Raw genomic sequence first — 20,316 nt, 5'->3', positions numbered from 1 at the left:
TGCCAAACTCTCAGCTACGCAGTCTCTCATAGTTACCAAATGTCTCTGTAAGTCCTCATTTTTCTTCGTGGCCTCTGTGAATGCACACATATGGAGATTGTGCGCCTGCGCAGGCTCCAACGGAAAACTTCCCAGTTTAAAACTTTTAAGTTTTGGCGGTAACTGCGCCCAGCCGCCCGCAGGGCATAAAAGGTGCCCCGCGCGCACACCCCGTAGTTCTTTTCTTTCCTCCGCTCAGCTCACTCGGAAACTTCTCGATTAGTATGTCAACGACTAGATTTAAGCATTGCATTCAATGCTCCAGGAAATTTCCTGACTCCGACAAACATTCTAAGTGTCTTCGCTGCCTCGGCGAAGAACACAACACTTCGATGTGTCGACAATGTCAGGCGCTCACGGCCCAGTCGAGGAAGAACAGGGCCGCTCGGCTTCGTACTCTCCTGTACGAGCAGACCCTAGCACCTCAACCGTCGACTTCTTCGGCAGCGATGTCTCAACCTTCGACCTCGACGGATCGACCATCCAGACCTCCGTTGACAACTTCTGCCGCGTCGAAGAGACCTCGTAAACAGCCTTGTACGGTTACGACGCAGATGGTCCCGACGAGACGACCTTCGATATCGAGTTCGGTGGCCTCGGTCCGGTCGACAAGGTCGAACACGGCGACGCCGCCTTCGACGTAGGCCATGAGGATTGCATTCAAAAGATCCCATGAGGAATCCCGCCGAGCCCAGTCGACATCGACTCCTGTTCCGCCAACTCTGGGAAAGTCTCTTCGGCAAAGAAGAGACCCCAACAGCGGTCATCATCCTCCTCTTCCTCCAGGAGGGTCACACAAACATCTTCGGCGAATTCATCATCGAGGTCCTCACCAATCCAGCCGGCACAGCAGCAGGCTCCTCTGCCGGACCCAACTCCTGAGTCCCAACCAGAGGAAACTGAGACCCAAATCTCACCGTGCCAATCGGTTCAGACTGTGGTAGAGCTCCCTCAACCTGCTGCAAGGCAGGAGCTTTTCCCACCTCCCTCGACACCGGAACGAGGTCGACAGACTGCCCGCCTGGCAAGAGCTGCTCAGTCTTCGGCATCAAAACAGCCGCCTCCACCATCTTCTCTGGTTGGAGTTGCGAGGCCTCAACCAATCCACCAGCAACAACCTTCATCATTCTGATGAAGAAGACGAAGACAAGGACATTCAGGGGTCGATTCATTCAGAATCCGTCCTCTCCCTCGGCATCGAGAGATCTCCGACTCATGATGCTTACGAGGCTGACCCGCCCTCCCCGACCGATAATGTCCGGGCTTTCGCGGATCAAATGGCTCGAATGGCCGAGACTTTGGGACTCGAAATAAAGCAAATCTTTATTTAAGGCTGTTACTGACCCTGTTTTCAAGAGGGTGCAGTCCGAGGCCCCACCAGCCCCCCTCTTACTTTTTCTGCCTTACCTGCTGGAGGTCATCCAAGCCTCCTGGAAGACGCCATCGTCCATTCCACCAACCTCGAAACGCATCGAGGCTTGGTACCGTACCGACGACGACGGCCTGGAGTGGCTTAAGCACCACCCGGACCCAAATTCCGTGGTGGTAAAGGCTGCTCAATCTGGCAGACAATCTAATACCACGTCAGACCATAAGGCAAGCACTTCGATGCGGTCGGCAGGAAATTGTATTCTGGTGCTCTTCTTCTAGCACGAATGGCTAATTATGGAGCCTGCATGGGAGCCTACCAACAAATTCTGTGGGAAAAGGCCCAGCCATTCATCACTAAGCTTTCTGACGAAGATCGGTTGGTCATGTTGGCCCTATCTCAAGAGGCTACGTCACTTGCACATCACCAAATGCAAATGGCGAAACATACCGGCGACACTGTGGGGAAGATGATAGCACACGCCGTGGCTATCAGACTACATTCATGGCTTCGCTCATCGGGCCTCTCCACCTCTTCCCGCCAAGTGATCGAGGACCTCCCATTCGACGCCCTCAGCCTATTCAACGCCGGAACCGACGATAAACTTAAGGCCAATCAGGACTATAAGATCTTGGCCTCTAAGTGCGGAATGGAGAACCAGCCTCAGCCTCAACGCACACGATGGTTCAATTACTGACACCACCGTGGCAATACTTACCACCATCAAGCTGCCAGGCAAACGTTTCGTTCTTTGCCGTCAGCACAACCACAGCAGCAGCAGCGCCGCTCACAACAGCCGCAGAGGTCGCGTGCCCGACAAAGGCCGGCTAACGGCAACCCAAGACGTCGGGTTTGACTTTTTCCTGACGATACCGCATCTGTCTCAGATATTTCTGTCACCACCACTGTCCACCCACCTCCACAACCCTCCCGAACATTCATTCCACCACCCGGGCCCCAGTTCGGCGATCGCCTCGTGAACTTCTTCCAAAATTGGCAACGCATCACCTCAGATGCGTGGGTCTTGAAGGTTGTCAGGGAAGGCTATGCGTTACACTTCAAGCAACTCCCTCCAACAGGACTTGTGGTGCGAACGGACCCCTCTCCCGCAATCTTGCTGGAAGTTGAGTCCCTGCTAGCAAAAGGAGCAATCCAAAGGTCTCCCTCTTGCTTGGACAATCGAGCCTTTTTCTCTCGGTAATTTACGGTACTGAAACCGGATGGTTCCCTTCGCCCAATCTTAGACTTAAGGGCGCTCAACAAATTTATCCATGTGTCCAAATTCAGGATGGTGACAGTATTGTCGATTGCCCCGATGCTCCATCGAGGAGATTACTTCACGTCGATCGACTTGAGAGATGCATACTTCCATTTGTCAATCAGGAAGTCACACAGACGCTTCCTCTCCTTCAAGATAAAGGAACAGACTTTCTGTTTTTCCGTCCTTCCATTCGACCTCGGGACGGCTCCAAGGACTTTCACCAAATGTATGTCTGTCGTCGCGGCGCACCTTCGGAGACAGAAAATCTGCATTTTTCCGTATCTAGATGACTGGTTGTTGGCGTCGAGATCCCCAGATCTTCTCCGAAAGCAGATCGTATTTACTCTCGACCTTCTACAAGATCTCGGCCTACAAATCAATGCCGAGAAATCACACCTTTCTCCAACGACATCGATAAAGTTTATCGGAGCACAATTCGACTCCCTGTCAGAGACTGTATCTCTCCCGCTGGTCAGGTTTCAGGCCCTTCAGCAGGTGCTCCATCACCGCAAAACTGCTCGAAGAGTCAGGGCAAGACACATCCAGGTCTTGTTAGGCCACATCGCATCAACGGTGATGGTCACTCCTTTTGCCAGACTCAGAATGCGACCACTTCAATGTTGGTTTCTCGACAACTTCAACCCATCTTGAGATCCCGACCTCAAAGTCCTGTCGATACCGACGTCTGTCCGAAGACCGCTCACATGGTGGACGCTCCGACAAAACATCTGTGTGGGCCTCCCCTTTCATCCCCAACAAACATCTGTCATCCTAACGACAGACTCTTCAACCTTTGCCTGGGGTGCACACACGGGACAGTTCTCCATCCAAGACACCTGGTCTCCTCTAGAAAGACTGCACCATATAAACTATCTGGAGCTACTAGCGATTTTCAAGGCCCTCAAGGCCTTCCTCCCAATCATGACTGGCCACACGGTCCAAATCCAGACCGACAACATGGTGGTCATGTTCTATAGAAACAAACAGGGAGGCACGGGTTCCAGAAAACTCCTGAAACTGTCAACAATGCTATGGGAGTGGTGCTGCAAGTACACGATCCTTCCGACAGCAATACATCTGCCAGGCAAACTCAACGACCAGGCCAATGTACTCAGCCGCTCGACAGCGACATCTCACGAGTGGAAGCTCGACCCAAAGATTCTCCAGGATATCTTCGACCAGTGGGGCCTCCCGACAATCGATTTGTTTGCCTCACCGGACAATCATCAGCTTCCCCAAGGGGTGCCTTGGGGACGCCTTCCTGTTGGACTGGTCGACAGAGTTTTTCTATCTATTCCCACCGATTCCCCTTCTGCTCATGGTCATCAAGAGAATCGAGAGGGCCCATTGCAACTGCATCTTGATCGCTCCGGAGTGGCCCAGACAGATTTGGTTTCCAACTCTTCTCCACTTATCCAACAGCCAGATGATCCAGCTCCCCTGCCGACCGGACCTTCTGTCGAGGGAAGACGGCCTTCTGCTCCACCCAGACATCACGTCTCTGCACCTTGCAGCCTGGAGAATAACTCCATAGCATCGCTTAGGCCTGAACTTCGTTCGATCCTCGAAGCGGCACACAAACCTGCGACATTTAAGGCATACGCCTATCGTATTGCCCGGTTACACACTTTTCTTCGAGGTCGTTCCTTGAACGAATTCCCTCCATCAATACAAACAATTTTGGACTTCCTTTTGACTTTGGCCAACCAAAACTTAACCTTGGCCTCGATAAAGTCCTATGTTGCAGCGATCTCATGGTACCTCCAGACTTTTGAGCTACCTTCCCTATTCCAACACCATCTGATTAAGACTTTCATCAAGGGGTACACACATCTCCACCCCCCAATACACCCACCCACGGCAGGATGGAACCTGGAACTAGTGTTAGCCCACCTCTCGGGCTCCCCATTTGAACCTCTCGCCACGGTGGACCTCCGCCTCCTTTCGTGGAAAGTGGCATTCCTTGTTGCCATCACTTCGGCCAGGCGACCCTCCGAGCTATCAGCTCTTCGAGTCGACGAACCATACATGTTGTTCCATGCCGACCGTGTGATGCTCAGAACTGATATCACTTTTCTGCCTAAAGTGGTATCAGCGTTCCACGTTAACGAGGACATTGTCCTCCCAGCTTTCTTCCAGGAGCCATCCTCCTCGACCGAGAAAAAGCTCCATACACTCAATGTCCGGAGGGTACTCCTATTTTATAGACATAGAACTGCCTCAGTTCGAAAGACTCAGAGACTTTTTGTTGCTTATGCTAAAGATAAGATTGGACTACCTATTTCCTCCCAGCGTTTGTCTCGCTGGATTGCCTCTACTATTGAACTCTGCTACGAACTGGCACACAGACCTCCCCCTCCCTCGGTCCGTCCGAGGTCGACACAGGCTATGGCAGCCACTACGGCTTTTCTCAGAGGGGTTCCATTGGACTTAATCTGTAAAGCGGTCATTTGGTCGACCCCAATGACTTTTGTCTCCCACTACCTCCTGGACACTCACTCCCGAAGGGACACGGGGTTCGGTTGAGCGATTTTGGCCACCTGCCCCATATAAATGTACTGTGGGTATTCCAAGAACAGATGATGTACTTTTACAGTGTTTTCCATCGATAATATGTTTACGTCATTGCTACTGATGTGTTTTCCTCAGGTTATATTCACTGACTTTGACACCAAACTGGTTGTTCTATGCAACATTTCTTTATTAATAAGTACCTGTAAAGTGCTTTTGTACTTACATGTGTTTGCTCATGACATATCTTTCAAAACTTGAGGTTATTACATGAATGTATGTTTTGTTGTCGATTGCTTCTTCTCGACAAACTCACCTGACTACTCGTTTAGATGTTACCACTTGTAGGCATGCACACTTTTATGCCTTTGTTGGTTTTCCTAATAAACATGTTTGGTCCCTAATTTTGGTTGTTGGTTTGCTTCCCACCATCCGGGACTTTAGCTTGCTAGCTCTCCATATGTGTGCATTCACAGAGGCCACGAAGAAAAATGGTAGGTTACTCACCTGTAACCATCTTTCTTCGAGTGGTCCTCTGTGAATCCACACAAACCCGCCAGGCCGTCCCCTCTTGCAAACCTCGTTTTTTCCTCGCTAGAGTGGCGTAGGAACTACGGGGCGTGCACGCGGGGCTCCTTTTATGCCCTGCGGGCGGCTGGGTGGAGTTACCGCCAAAACTTAAAAGTTTTAAACTGGGAAGTTTTCTGTTGGAGCCTGCGCAGGCGCACAATCTCCATATGTGTGGATTCACAGAGGACCACTCGAAGAAAGATGGTTACAGGTGAGTAACCTACCAATGTAACTGATGGTATCAGTCTCTGGAACGTGTTCGGCTCCCATCCATGCCTCTTTTAAAATGTCCATAGGTCCTCTTGGTGTTCAAATGGGCTGAACTTGGTGCTAGCTTGTGGAACTTCCCGATATGCGAACAAAAAGTGCTGCAGCTTCTTGTCCCAATCATTAGGGTTTTTATGGACGTACGTCTTCAGCATATGGTTGAGGGTACCGTTGAATCTCTCCGTCAAGCTGTTGGTTTGGGGATGGTATGGAGTAGAAGTTAGATGTTTTATTCTGCAGGTTCGGAACAATTCTTGCATCATCTGAGACATGAATGCAGTACCAAGATCTGTAAATCTGTGTCTATCTTGTGTCTTATGGGACATGGGGCCAATAATGTCCACCTCGACCTTGTCAAAAGGAACAGTGACAACTGGAATTGACTGTAACAGTCCCTTCGTTTTGTCTTTGGCTTTTCCAACCAGTTCACAAGTCTCACAGGTTTTACAGTATGTTGTCACATCACGTCCCATTCCTGGCCAAAAAAATCTAGCCTGGATGCGGTCTTTTGTTTTTTTTAATACCCAGATGTCCACTGAAGGTATCATGGGCCAACTTAAGGATTTTAGCCCTATACTTCTGTGGAACTACTAGTTGTGTTCTTTCATCAAAGAATTTGGGGCTTTTCTGCCTCCTCACAACTCTATATAGTTTATTCTCCACAACTTTAAATAAAACTGGGTCTTCAATTGTGGGTGTGTGATTTTCTGGGACCACTTCATCCCATAAGGTTTTTAAACTTTCATGTTGTTGTTGGGCTATTTTAAACTGTTTGGTATGGCTTTGGTCTAAATTAAAGGGAATTTCATGGCTGTCATTTTCTGCTCGTGAGGCAGATGGCTGTTAACTCGCAACACTGCATTCAGCCTCCCTTTCTAGTTTATCCTGGCTTCTGGTAATCATGTTGATATGGTGACAGCGGTCTGCCAAATCATTCCCCAACAACACTGGAACTTCCAAATCATCAAAAAGTCCCATTCTCCATTTTCCAGAGTAATTTTTATATTCTATTGGGATTCTGGCCACTGACACTTCGAATACAGGACCATAAATGCCTCTCAACTTATATTTTTGGCCTGGAAGTATCTGTTCTTCTTTGACAAACTCAGGCCTTATTAGAGATACATCTGACCCGGTGTCTTTAAATCCCATTGACTCTTGATCTTTAACTTTTATCACCCTCAAATAATCTCCATTTGTTTTCTTGCCTGTACTTCATATTCACATTATCTTTACAGGTTCTTCTTGTGAGTGTGGAGTGTGATTTTCTTTGTGTGAAGATATTTGTTTAACCACTTTAACTGTTTTAGGTGGTGTGATTGGCCTTTTCTGATTATTCAGTTTTGGGCAAGCCGTTCTCTTATGACCCTCTTGATGACAGAAGTAACAGAAAATTTTCCCTGTAGCAGTCCCAGAAATGGTGTCCCTTCTGACTGGGTTTTGACTCTCCCTGTCAGTTTTCTCTTTTGGAACCTATTCCCTTGGCCATTTGGTGGCTACTGAGGTATGACTCAAATTCCAGTCAACCTCCATTTCGTCCAACCAAGCTGTGAGATCTGCTACCTTTTTAATTTTCTTATCTTTAACAAACCACCTCATTTGTATGGGGATCAGCCTGTGAAACTGTTCCATACAAATCAAATGTTTTAAATCTTCGAAAGTGGTTGTTTTACTTCCATCTAGCCATCTATCTAGGGCTTTCTCTAACCGGCTTCCTAATAGTGAGAAAGTCTCTCCCACTTTTCATTTGACTTCCCTGAACGTTTTCCTGCTCTGCTCAGGTGTCAGGCCAAACCTTATCTTAACTCTCTCCTTAAATATGAGGTAATTCGCACTTTCTGAATCTCGAAGATCAGCGTAAACCTCGCTAAGTTCCCCACAAATTAGTGGTCTCAGGTACACCATCATTTTGGCTTCAGGTACCTCAAAATCATCGCAAGCACGTTCAAAGCTATCCAAGAATGACTCTTCAAATAACGAGGAAAGTTCTTTAAAACTCTTTGCATAGTGGAGTCTGGATTTTGATTTAAGTTAGGAGTTCCCTCTTTCTCTCTCAGTTGTAGTTCTGCCATTCTCTCCTCATGTTTCAAACGTTCCCTTTCTCTTTCCATCACCACTCTCCCTCTCTATTTCAGCCATTCTTTCCTTCTCCCTCCCTTGAACTTGCATTTTCCCCTCTCTATCTCAGCCATTCTTTCTCTCTCCCTCTCCTGAAATTCAAGTTCCTTCATTCTCATTTCTAGTTTAATCCTTTCAAGTACCAAAGAGGTAGCCATTTGTTCCTGACCACTCCCTTGCACTGGTATTTCAGTTTCAACTGATTCGGTAGCCCCTTCTCTTTCTGATTCTTCATAAGTACCTTTCTTTGCTTTGGGGGGTGCCATGGTGTCTGTTATATTTCAAAATGGCGCTAGTGAAGTTCTTTATCTGAGGTAATTTTCAAATGTCACTTTTTGGTAAAAAATTACCTCAGGATTATGTAAAAATGTACTGGATTGAGGTGTTATGCGATCCACCCCGCTGCAGACCAATTATAACGATCGATCATCAAAGATCAAGCGATACACCAATGCTGCCACCAATATTATACTTGGATCACTAATGGATCCCACTAGCTGCCAAATCAAATTATAAAGATTCATAGACCAAAATGAATACTGTAAAACAATATAAAGGATTCAATCAGTCCACTGACACCAATGTGTAGAGCGGCCACCAATTGTTAAGGGCTAACCAAATGATAAAGGCTTATTTATTTTGAAAGGAACTATTCTTTGTTTAACAGGGAGAAGTATAAACTGTGTAAGTTTTTGGCTGTATAATGGATGATGACTCAAATTTATGGAAACTGTTTCTTCTGCTTGGCTATGCTGCCAACTTTCTATTTTTTTTAGTGCTGAGGGAAACCAAGCAACACTCCTTTATGTTACAATGCTGTTTGTTATGGCTTAGAGAGGTTATATTCTTATCTAAGATATTCACACACAGTCTGTGGTAGTGTGAAAATAGAATAACATGTTTATTAAACAGTCTTGAAAGTATTTCAGGTACAAAAAGCTTATTGGTTGCATTAAATAGTACAGTGCTTGAATTCAGTTTCCGTCACAACTTCAAAACTGGGAATTCATATTTTCCCCTCAAAATAGATTCTTCCCTACAAACACCCAATACCTCAGGGACTGTCTAGCTATAGTCCTTCCTATGAAGTAACTATCTAGAATCTATTTCCAAGTTAGACTTCTTCCTAATTCTTCACTGCTATTTCTAATCTACAACTGCTCTCTCCTAAATATCCGCCCCAACTCTCTCCTCTAACACACACCAGCCTCCAGATTTTAAAACGCTATTTTTTTTCCTGTCAGCTTCTCCAAAGCTAGGCCCCCTTTCTCTGCACCAATCCCAGCCATTCCCTGCTGTCTTATGCCTAGGACACGCCCCTATCTCCCTGAACTACACTTAAGATGGCGTCTCCCTTCTCCAAAATGGCCACTGATGCTTTGCCTAGCCCACTTCCTATCTTCCTAAACTTACAGGCTTCTCCAGGCCCTGCATCCTGGCTATAAATAAGGTAAGGGTTCCTCACACCATACAGCCCAGAAACCACACAACACCCCAGTCATTCCAGCTTTCTGTGAAAAGCAGTTGACAATAACCGGCTCATATTTTACTCTCTTTTTCTCCTTTCCAGAGTCTGACCGAGAGGATGGAAGTTACTGCCCCCCAGTAAAGCGGGAAAGGACATCCTCGCTCACCCAGTTCCCTCCTTCTCAGTCAGGTAAAACAGGGCCCCTTTTTGTGAAAGTGCGCCTTCCTTTTGCTTCGTTCCCCTCATTGTCCACCTTCCTGGTGACTCTTTGGGATCGGGGGAGGAGAGAGCCAAGATGTGGCATGTCGGCGTGAGCCATGTGCCTCTTGCTCTCTGGCTGTTTGCTCTATACAGTGGAACCTTGACTTAAGAGCACCCCATCGGAAGATTGTTTTGAGTTAAGAGCTACTGCCTGGTTTTGCTTTGACATAAGAGTGGCATTTTGCATTAAGAGCAGTCCATGACTGCTCTATCAATCTTCAATCTAGACACTAGACTCCTTGGGATACAGCCCAAAATCCCATTGGCTTTTTGAGCTGCTGCATCACACTCTTGGCTCAGTTTGTTTGCTTTTACAAGATCTTTCTCACATGGACTGTTGTTGAGCCAGGTGTTGCCCATCTTGTATCTTTGCATTTCATATTGTCTGCCTATATATCATATCTTGTATTTGTCCTTGTTGAAAAGCATTGTGTTAGTTTTGGCCCATTAGCTCTCTCATCTGTTGAGTTCATTTTGCATTCAGATCTTGACCTCTGAAGGATTAGCTCTCTCTCCTAATTTGGTTCCTTCTACAAACTTGATAAGAATGCCCTCTGAACCTTCAACCAAGTCACCAATAAAGATGTTGTACATCACTGGGCTCAGGACTGAACCCTCTTTATAGTCACTTTTTTCCAGGATGGAAACATTGGTGAGCACTCTAAGGGTTTGGTTGCTTAACCAATTACAGATCTACCTAATAGCAGCATTTCATAGTCCACAATTGACTAGTTTGCTTGCAAGAAAGCAATAGGGGACTTCAGGAGGGTGTAGGATTTGCAGGCTGCCTCATCAATTGACTAGTTTGCTTGCAAGAAAGCAATAGGGGACTTCAGGAGGGTGTAGAATTTGCAGGCTGCCTCATCAATTGTTGGAAATTTCAACCTTCTCAAGCCTCCACTAATCTATATATATATAAAGCTAATGGTCATCATTAGTTGCCTAAAAACAAACAAACTATTGGGCCAACTGACATCAAATTTGGCCTCCAAACTTCTTATACCGCAAGGTACGACCAACAATTACAAAAAACCCAAAACCGTGAAAATAGCTTCACCATTCTTAAAAAACAAACAAACAAACCTTACAACGCATGCGCAAAACCTAGCCCCACCCCCTCTTGTGCGAGAGGGGGAAACAGCCATCCCTAGAAAACCAGCTAGCCTCCCTCCTTCAGAAGCCAATCCGAGAAGCCAGAACAGCCCAGGAAAACTGCTCTGAAAAGCAGCCTTTACACAGCCTTCTCCGAGAGAGAGGAGGGGGAGGGAGAGGAAGAAGGACTGATGGAGCAAAGAAGCAAGCAAGCCTTTTGAATCGGTCAGGCAAGGAAGGCAAGAGGGAAAGGTAAGGGAGGGAGGAGGAGCCACCCCAGGAGGAGGCTGCACTGGCCTCCAAAGACACAGTGGGTTCACTAACAAATCTCATACTCCAGGCCTGGACCTACTTGGGCCCTCCAGGCATTTTGGACTTCAACTCCCACAATTCCTAAGAGCCATGCTGTTCTGGCTGTTAGGAATTGTGGAAACTGAAGTCCAAAATGTCTGGAGGGCCCAAGTAAGTCCAGGCCTACACACATATACAAACAACACACACATGCACATATCTACACAAACACATATGCACTCGTATATACATACACACATCAATACATATATATATACACATACATACATATATATACACAGGCACACACATATACATATGTACATACATAAACATATACATACACACACATATATATACACATGCAAACAACACATATATACATATACACTTGCATATATATTTACACACACATACATAGATGCATATACACAAGCACGCACAAATATACATATAAACACATGCACACATATATACACATATACATATACACATACATTGCCTACCTTCATAAACTTTGAAAACCCTTGCAGCTTAAAAGCCTGGCTTCTTCCTGCCTACAGGAAATCTTTGTGGGGAGGTGTTCCCTAGCCCAGATTGTTTCATGTCCAGGATTCCTGTTTTCTGAGGCCACAGCAACACATGGCCAGGGTGCAGCTAGTTATGTATATAATTGCTTACTGTATTGTATGTGTGTGTTGGTTTGCTATTTGACCTAATCTCTTTGTTGTGGGAGGGGCTGCTGACCATGTATAGGACCTTAGACTCCATTTTAGATTAGTATTTGTTTTGAGAAGCCTGTATACGTTTTCTTTAGACTCCAGTGGAAGTAGAAGCCATTAGACTCTTAGAAAGTTTAGAGAAGCCATCTTTTTTGCATCAAAAGCAGTGAGTACAGTTATACAGTTTAAACTTCAGTAAGATGTATGCTTAAAGACTCCCTTGGACTATGGGCTATTTTTTCTAAGGAAGATACCCTGTGTTACCTACAGAAACTACTTAAAATCCTATTGTAATTGGATTCATAAGCAAAGTGCCTATACGCTGTATACTCAAAGTTTTGTGAGTAAACCAGCTTTGTTTCTTTTAAAGAAGACTTTATTTTGTTTCTTGAGAGCATAATTTAAAGGCGAATACATTTTAAGAGAGAGTAGATGTTTTGGTGCAACTAAAGGAATACTTCTGAAATTCTGCTGAATATGTATGTTTTTGTGCATTGGTATCTCTTTGTCCCTAGCAGTTCAAATGCATACCTAAGAGGGGGATTCATTAAAGATTTCCCCTGACCCACTTCTATTCTATTTATCACAGGACATTGAAACTGCACATGTGTAATGATATAAGTCTTGATAGGTTATGTGCCAATTTACAACCCAGAACTGAGAACGGTCTTCATTGTACAGGTGCTGAAGTGGTGTGAGGTTTGTGAATGAACCCAATAGAATACAGAACAGTCCTCAAGTTCCTTTTCTTGAAAGGCCTCATACCAAAGGAGGCGTTCAATGTTTTAAATCTCTCCATCTTTAGGTCTGATTTGTTTGTGCGGGACCATATCCCTCTTCTCATTGACTGTAATAAAGTGAACTTGAACAATGAGATTAAAGAGGTTGATGGCGAGGATTCCCCATCATATGATCTAGTTAAGAACTGGCACCGTCAGTTCCAATGTGTACAGACTTTGGTGCAAACAGCTCCAATTCCAGGGCAACCTCACTCTGCTATTGATGAAACACACCATCCAGCAAGTGGAGGTCGCCATTTTGGAAAATCATTACATAACCATTTGCCACCTAGCCCAAAAGGTCAAGATTGGTGTGGAGTCCATGGTAAAAATCCTCCAAGATCATCTTCTCATGCATAAGGTATCTGTTCTCTGGGTCCCCTAGCTGCTCACACCTTTTCAGAAGCAGGAGCGAATTGAATGCTCACAGAGTTTATTGGCAGTGATGTGCCATGGAAACCAGGAGGACTTTTTCAACAGACTGGTCACACAGGAGGAAGGCTGGGTCTATATGATTTTGAGACTAAAGTTCAGTTGATGCAAAGGAAGAATCCTGACTCACTGCCTCCAAAGAAGGCACATGCCTAACTCTTGGAAGGCAAATCATGCTCACAGGATTTGGGACCAGTATGGAGTAGTATGGATGAACTTTCTAGCAAAGGGCACCAAGCTCACTGGGGCAGACTGAGCTTCACTGCTGTGGAAATTGCGGGAGGTCATCAAAACTGAGAAACAGACATGGCATGCTCACCAAAAGTGTTCGCCTTTAGCAAGACAATGCATCAGTTCACAACTCCCATGTTGTCCAAATAGAAAAAGCATGCTCCGATGGCTTTGAAATTCCACCGCATCTTCACCCGACCTCGCACCATTAGACTGCCAACAATGGGGTTATTTTTGAAGGGCAAGCATTTCTCAGATGACAAGACTCTGATTTCCAAAGTCACAACGTGGCTTTTGGAGCAACCTCTTGACTTCTACAAGTGAGGTATTTACAGTTGCTTAAAAAGATGGGAGAAGTGTGTGTCCCTAGGTGGCAGAGGAGGACTCATCACTGAGCCGTTTAATTGCTCTCAGTCCATAGGAAGGGGGTCAGGGAAAATCCCCTCGTAGGTACACAAATTGAACAGCTGAGAGACCTAGTGGCCTTTCATGAATGCTGGTGAATGCCATTTCCCCAAAAAGTGCTTTTTCCTGTGACCAGTGGGTTTTTTCCTAAAAGGTTATGAATCCAAATGTGTCAGTTATTTGGCCTCAGAGTAACTGCTAAGAAGCACAAAACAAATGAAGCTTGCAGCCTTCATTCAACTCCAAATCCTTGGAGTGGCACTTTATTGTTATTTCCTAGAAAAACTACAAAAACAAAACCTATGTACAAGAATAGTTACAGGCACGACTTCACTATTGCCGGACAGACGAACAGAATGTGTGACATAGCAGGAACTGACCAAAGCTACGCTCTAGGCATAAATCAAACTTTCGTACACTTAACCCTTGCATAGCATTACATTTCTATACCAAACACACAGTTTAAACTATAAGTGATAATTCATCAGTTTAAAATAACAGTATTGACAAAATGGTTATGGAGATTCACATTTTCCAAAATCACCAGACTCAGTCTTAAATTAAGATGGCTACTGCATTATTTGTCGTTGAGGATATTGCGCCCTGAATTAACTCCTTGGGTAAATATTATTACAGTGATACCCCAACTTATGGGAGACCCAACTTGCGAGTTTTTCAAGATACGAGCCCTCGCTCAACTTGTTTTTCACTCCCGAGTTACAAACTTCTGCAATGGGGGAGGGGGAGGCATTAATTGGTGGGGAAAGAGACACAGATGGCCTCCCATCTGTTTCTGTCTATCTGGTTTGGAAGGGTAGTGATTTCTTTTCTATTAAAAGAATATTATTAAGGTATGGTTTTTGGGGGAGGGGACACAGATCAATAGCCTTTCAATGGGAAAATTTGATTTGATATCAGAGTGATTTGAGTTAAGAGCTTGGTCATGGAACATGTTAAACTCTTAAGTCAAGACATCACTTTATTACCCATTTGGAGAGCAAGAAGCAGCTTTGTGCTCTAATTTCCTCCCTCTATCCCTTTCCAAACCCAGTGACAAAGAACAATGTCTTCATGCCATCGAGCTTCAGTGAACCTTCTGCAGGAAACTCCGACTCGGAGCCAGGTAAGCAGTTCAAGTTGGTCTCTGCCATGTACTCCATGGTGGCTGTCATGCCAGGAAGGGAGGGAGGCTATATTTTCCCCCTTGTGCCAGTCCCCTTGCACGGAAAAGTCCCATAAATCATCACACACCAGGTCTAAGACAACTCATTAAGAGCGGCCAGGTATTCCTGGACGACTTCTTTTCCAACCCCAAATTGGGAAAGAAGTCGTCCAGGAATACCTGGCCGCTCTTAATGAGTTCAAGTCCCCAGGGCCAGATCAACTACACCCCAGAGTATTGAAGGAACTAGCGGAAGTCATTTCGGAACCATTGGCAACCATCTTTGAGAGTTCTTGGAGAACGGGAGAAGTTCCAGCAGATTGGAGGAGGGCCAATGTGGTCCCAATCTTCAAGAAGGGAAAAAAGGATGACCCAAACAACTACCGTCCGGTCAGCCCCACGTCGATACCGGGCAAGATTCTGGAAAAGATTGTTAAGGAAGCGGTCTGCAAACACTTAGAAACAAATGCAGTCATCGCTAATAGTCAACATGGATTTATCAAAAACAAGTCATGCCAGACTAATCTGATCACTTTCTTCGATAGAGCTACAAGCTGGGTAGATGCGGGGAATGCCGTGGATGTAGCGTACCTGGATTTCAGTAAGGCCTTCGACAAGGTCCCCCATGACCTTCTGGCAAGGAAACTAGTCCAATGTGGGCTAGGCAAAACTACGGTGAGGTGGATCTGTAATTGGTTAAGTGGACGAACACAGAGAGTGCTCACTAATGCTTCCTCTTCATCTTGGAAAGAAGTGACAAGTGGAGTGCCGCAGGGTTCCGTCCTGGGCCCGGTCCTGTTCAACATCTTTATTAATTACTTAGATGAAGGGCTAGAAGGCATGATCATCAAGTTTGCAGACGACACCAAATTGGGAGGGATAGCCAATAGTCCAGAGGACAGGAGCAGAATTCAAAACGATCTTGACAGATTAGAGAGATGGGCCAAAACTAACAAAATGAAGTTCAACAGTGACAAATGCAAGATACTCCACTTTGGCAGAAAAAATGAAATGCAAAGATACAGAATGGGTGACGCCTGGCTCGAGAGCAGTACATGTGAAAAAGATCTTGGAGTCCTCGTGGACAACAAGTTAAACATGAGCCAACAATGTGATGTGGCGGCAAAAAAAGCCAATGGGATTTTGGCCTGCATCAATAGGAGCATAGTGTCTAGATCTAAGGAAGTAATGCTACCCCTCTATTCTGCTTTGGTTAGACCACATCTGGAATATTGTGTCCAATTCTGGGCACCACAATTCAAGAGAGATATTGACAAGCTGGAATGTGTCCAGAGGAGGGCGACTAAAATGATCAAGGGTCTGGAGAGCAAGCCCTATGAGGAACGGCTTAGGGAACTGGGCATGTTTAGCCTGAAGAAGAGAAGGCTGAGAGGAGACATGATAGCCATGTATAAATATGTGAGAGGAAGCCACAGGGAGGAGGGAGCAAGCTTGTGTTCTGCTTCCTTGGAGACTAGGACGCGGAACAATGGCTTCAAACTACAAGAGAGGAGATTCCATCTGAACATTAGGAAGAACTTCCTGACTGTGAGAGCCGTTCAGCAGTGGAACTCTCTGCCCCGGAGTGTGGTGGAGGCTCCTTCTTTGGAAGCTTTTAAGCAGAGGCTGGGTGGCCATCTGTCAGGGGTGATTTGAATGCAATATTCCTGCTTCTTGGCAGGGGGTTGGACTGGATGGCCCATGAGGTCTCTTCCAACTCTTTGATTCTATGATTCTATGCCAATGTTGAGGAGAAGCCAACTTAGCCCCTCGTTCTTAATGAAATCTTTCTTTGCGGCCAATATTGCATCTGCAAGGAACTGGCGGAGCTGTTTCAGGTCGTCAGAGACCTTTTAAATCCCACCATTCAGGATGGGAATCCTGACAACTCAGCAGCCCGCTGTGAAGCACTTGTTCGATTCTTCGCAGAAAAAGTCGCTTTGATCCGCTCTGGCCATGTTAACGGCAGTCTCTGAGGATGTAACATGAGCATCTGCTTGCCCGATTTTGATGGATTCATTTCAATTAGTGAAAACCGAGGATGTGGACAGGTTACTTGGAGAAATGAGACCAATCACATGCATCCTAGACGCTTGCCCATCCTGGCTTTTGAAGCAAACCAGAGGGGGATTGGCCAAGTGGGTAAAGGTGGTGGTTAATGCCTCTCTTCAGAAAGGCCATATTCCAGCAAGCTTAAAGCAAGCTATAAAAAAAACCACTGTTGAAGAAACTATCACTGGACCCCACTCAATTCAACAACTATCGGCCTGTTTCCAATCTCCCCTTTTTGGGAAAAGTCTCGGAACATGTGGTGGCCTCAAAACTCCAGGTATTCTTGGAAGACACGGATTATCTGGATCTGGCACAATCTGGCTTTAGGCCGGGACATGGAACCAAGACAGCTTTATTATTATTTATTATTTACAGCATTTGTATACCGCTTTTCTCACCCTGAGGGGGGACACAAAGCGGTTTACATATAAGTAATGGAAAAGTTCAATGCCAGTACAATTATACACTACAATTAGACATAAATCAAGTTAAAAACATTACATTCACAAGCAATAAAACAGCCTTGGTCGCTTTAGTCGATGATCTACGCCGGGAACTGGACAGGGGGAGTGTGTCCCTGTTAGTTCTGCTGGACCTCTCAGCAACCTTTGATACCATCAACCACGGTATCCTACTGGATCGCCTCTCTGGAATGGGCCTTGGAGGTACTGTTTTACAGTGGCTCTGGTCCTTTCTGAAGGGTCGCACCCAGAAGGTGTTATTGGGAGACACCTGTTCAACCCCATAACCATTGACTTGTGGGGTTCCTCAGGGCTCAATACTATCTCTCATGTTGTTTAACATCTACATGATGCCACTGGGAGAGATCATCTGGAGTTTCGGGGCGCGGTGTCACCTGTACGCAGATGACGTCCAACTCGTGTCACTCCTTCCCACCTGTTACTAAGGAGGTTGTTCAGGTCCTGAACCAGTGCTTGGCCGCTGTGACGAACTGGATGAAATTGAATCCAGACAAGACAGAGGTACTCCTGGTCAGTCGTAAGGCCGAACAGGGTATAGGGTTACAGCCTGTGCTGGACGGGGTTATGCTCCCTCTGAAGGCACAGGTTCGCAGCCTGGGTGTGATCCTGGACTGATTGCTGAGCCTGGAGCCCCAGGTTTTGGAAGTGACCAGGGGAGCATTTGCACAGTTAAAACTCGTGTGCCAGTTGTGCTTGTACCTTGGGAAGTCTGACTTGGCCACGGTAGTCCACACTCTGGTTACATCGCGTATAGACTACTGCAATGCACTCTACGTAGGGTTGCCTTTGAAGACTGTCCAGAAGCTTCAAATGGTCCAACGGGCAGCAGACAGGTTACTAACAGGAGCGGCGCTCAGGGAGTATCCAACTCCTCTTTTGCGCCAGCTCCACTGGCTGCCAGTTTGCTACCGGGCACAATTCAAAGTGCTGGCTCTAGCCTATAAAGTCCAAAATGGTTATGTCTGAACATTTCTCCTCTTATAAACCAGCTAGGATGTTAAGATCATCTGGGGAGGCCCTGCTCTCGATCCTGCCTGTGTCACAAATATGGTTTGCGGGGATAAGAGACAGGGCCTTCTCAGTGGTGGCCCCTCGGCTATAGAACACCCTCCCAGAGATATTAGATCAGCCCCTTCTCTGTTAGCATTTCATAAGAAGGTTAAGAGCTGGTTATTCGAGCAGGCATTCAAAAAGGCAGTGCAACAAATATTGGAACATGAAACAACTGGATGACAAGATTAAATCTTGATTTTTTCTAAGAGACACCATGAGTTATGTAGCATTGACTTTATAATGTTGTATATTGATGCTATGGTTTTTAATTGTTTTAATCTGTTTTATGATGTTCAAGCATTGAATTTTGCTACTGTAAACTGCTTTGAGTCGCCCGAGGGGTGAGAAAAGCAGTATATAAATGGAGCAAATAAATAAATAAACAAATGTCTCCGATTTCCTTGTAAGTTTGTTCATGTTGGCAGCCACCACGCTTGAGTTCCATAGTTTTATCTCTTCTCTGGAGATAGCCATGTATAAATACATGGCTAGCAAAGAGCCTGAGAGAGTACTCATCGGAGCAGGGGACCCTATTGCTTGATGGACCATTGGGTTCACTTCCCCTGTTTGTCCTTTTTGCTTTTCCTGCCAAGACCAACCTGACATTTCATTTTCAATCCTAGAGGAGAAAAGCACGGGGTTCCGGCTGAAGCCACCCACCCTCATCCATGGCCAGGCCCCTAGTGCAGGTAAGCCGGGCCTTAGGAGAGCCATCTGGATTACAGGTGCAAGGTGGGTGGATGATGGGGATCTAATTTGGCAGCGAAGGGGTGCACCTTTGTGTGGTTCAACCTTCCTTCGCCAAGTGTTTGAAAAGGTCACCCAGGTAGGTTGAACAAAACCTATCCACCAGAGCAATCCCACCATTATTTATTATTTATTTATTTACAGTGTTTATATTCCGCTCTGCTCACCCTGAAGGAGACTGAGAGCAGCTCACAGAACACATATACGGCAAACATTTAGTGCCGATTATACAATGACAAGACAGATAGTACATAGTTATATATGGGCTTTCCCATCTTCAGCATCTTGAAGGCTGTGCCCGGTTTCGGCCACTGGGGGGTGGGGAGAGGTTGCTATCGTTCTATCTTCCCTGCTAAATATCATTTTTGTTTGTAAACTTCCTCCTTTTGATCAAATCGCTGGCATTTTTCTGGCATCACTTATGGGTGCCTAAATACCTCCCCACTTTTAACGCAATACCTGTTTATCTACTCACATTGCTGCTTTCGATCTGCTAGGTGGGCAGTGAGCTGTGCTCTTTCTGACCCAGGCTTTGAACTGTCAGCCTTTCAGTTGGCAAGATTTACTGCAACTGGTGGTTAACCTAGTGTGCTAAAGCCCTGACACCTGATCTGTTTCCAGGCACATTTCACAGCCCTTGCCAGCTTATTTTTTTATTAAATGATCTTTTTTGAGAAATTTTCTTTTTTTGTGCAGATACAGAGTGGTGAAAAGGGATGAGAAAGAAAAAAGGAGAGAAAAAGAAAAAAAAGTAAAGAAAAAAAAGGGGGGTATAATAAAGATAGATAGCAGAAGAGTTGTTAAAAAAACAGGAGCAGTGTTATATATCTCCTTTGTTGACTTCCTGAGTATCTTCCCAGTAGTTTTTCCTCTTCTTTTTTCTTATCTTTTTCTTCCCTATTGTTTTCTCTTCCTTTCATATTATTACATTTCTATTTTTTTGTCTTAAACCATTTTTTTTCTTTGTGGTCTCTGTGAATGCACACATGTGGAGTGTCTGCCTG

General features: G+C 45.6%; 1 protein-coding gene across 9 annotated transcripts in view; it reads left to right on the top strand.

Annotated features, from left to right (window-relative positions):
* LOC137095106 (ran-binding protein 3-like) overlaps window positions 1-20,316 on the top strand; it is a 286,433-nt gene that overhangs the window by 76,448 nt on the left and 189,669 nt on the right. For 7 of the 9 annotated variants that reach the window (XM_067461369.1, XM_067461366.1, XM_067461372.1 and 4 more), the window contains 3 exons: window positions 9,706-9,792; window positions 14,868-14,939; window positions 19,189-19,254. In XM_067461369.1, coding sequence (XP_067317470.1) covers window positions 9,706-9,792; window positions 14,868-14,939; window positions 19,189-19,254 — 225 coding nt within the window. The remainder of the gene's footprint in view (window positions 1-9,705; window positions 9,793-14,867; window positions 14,940-19,188; window positions 19,255-20,316) is intronic. The other 2 variants (XM_067461368.1, XM_067461370.1) reach the window with 2 other exon arrangements.

The sequence above is a fragment of the Anolis sagrei genome, chromosome Y, assembly GCF_037176765.1.
Source record: "Anolis sagrei isolate rAnoSag1 chromosome Y, rAnoSag1.mat, whole genome shotgun sequence".
Classification (NCBI taxonomy): Eukaryota; Metazoa; Chordata; class Lepidosauria; order Squamata; family Dactyloidae; genus Anolis; species Anolis sagrei.
The sequence above is the reverse complement of the archived record's forward strand: the minus strand, read 5'-3'. Positions and strand labels throughout refer to the sequence as shown.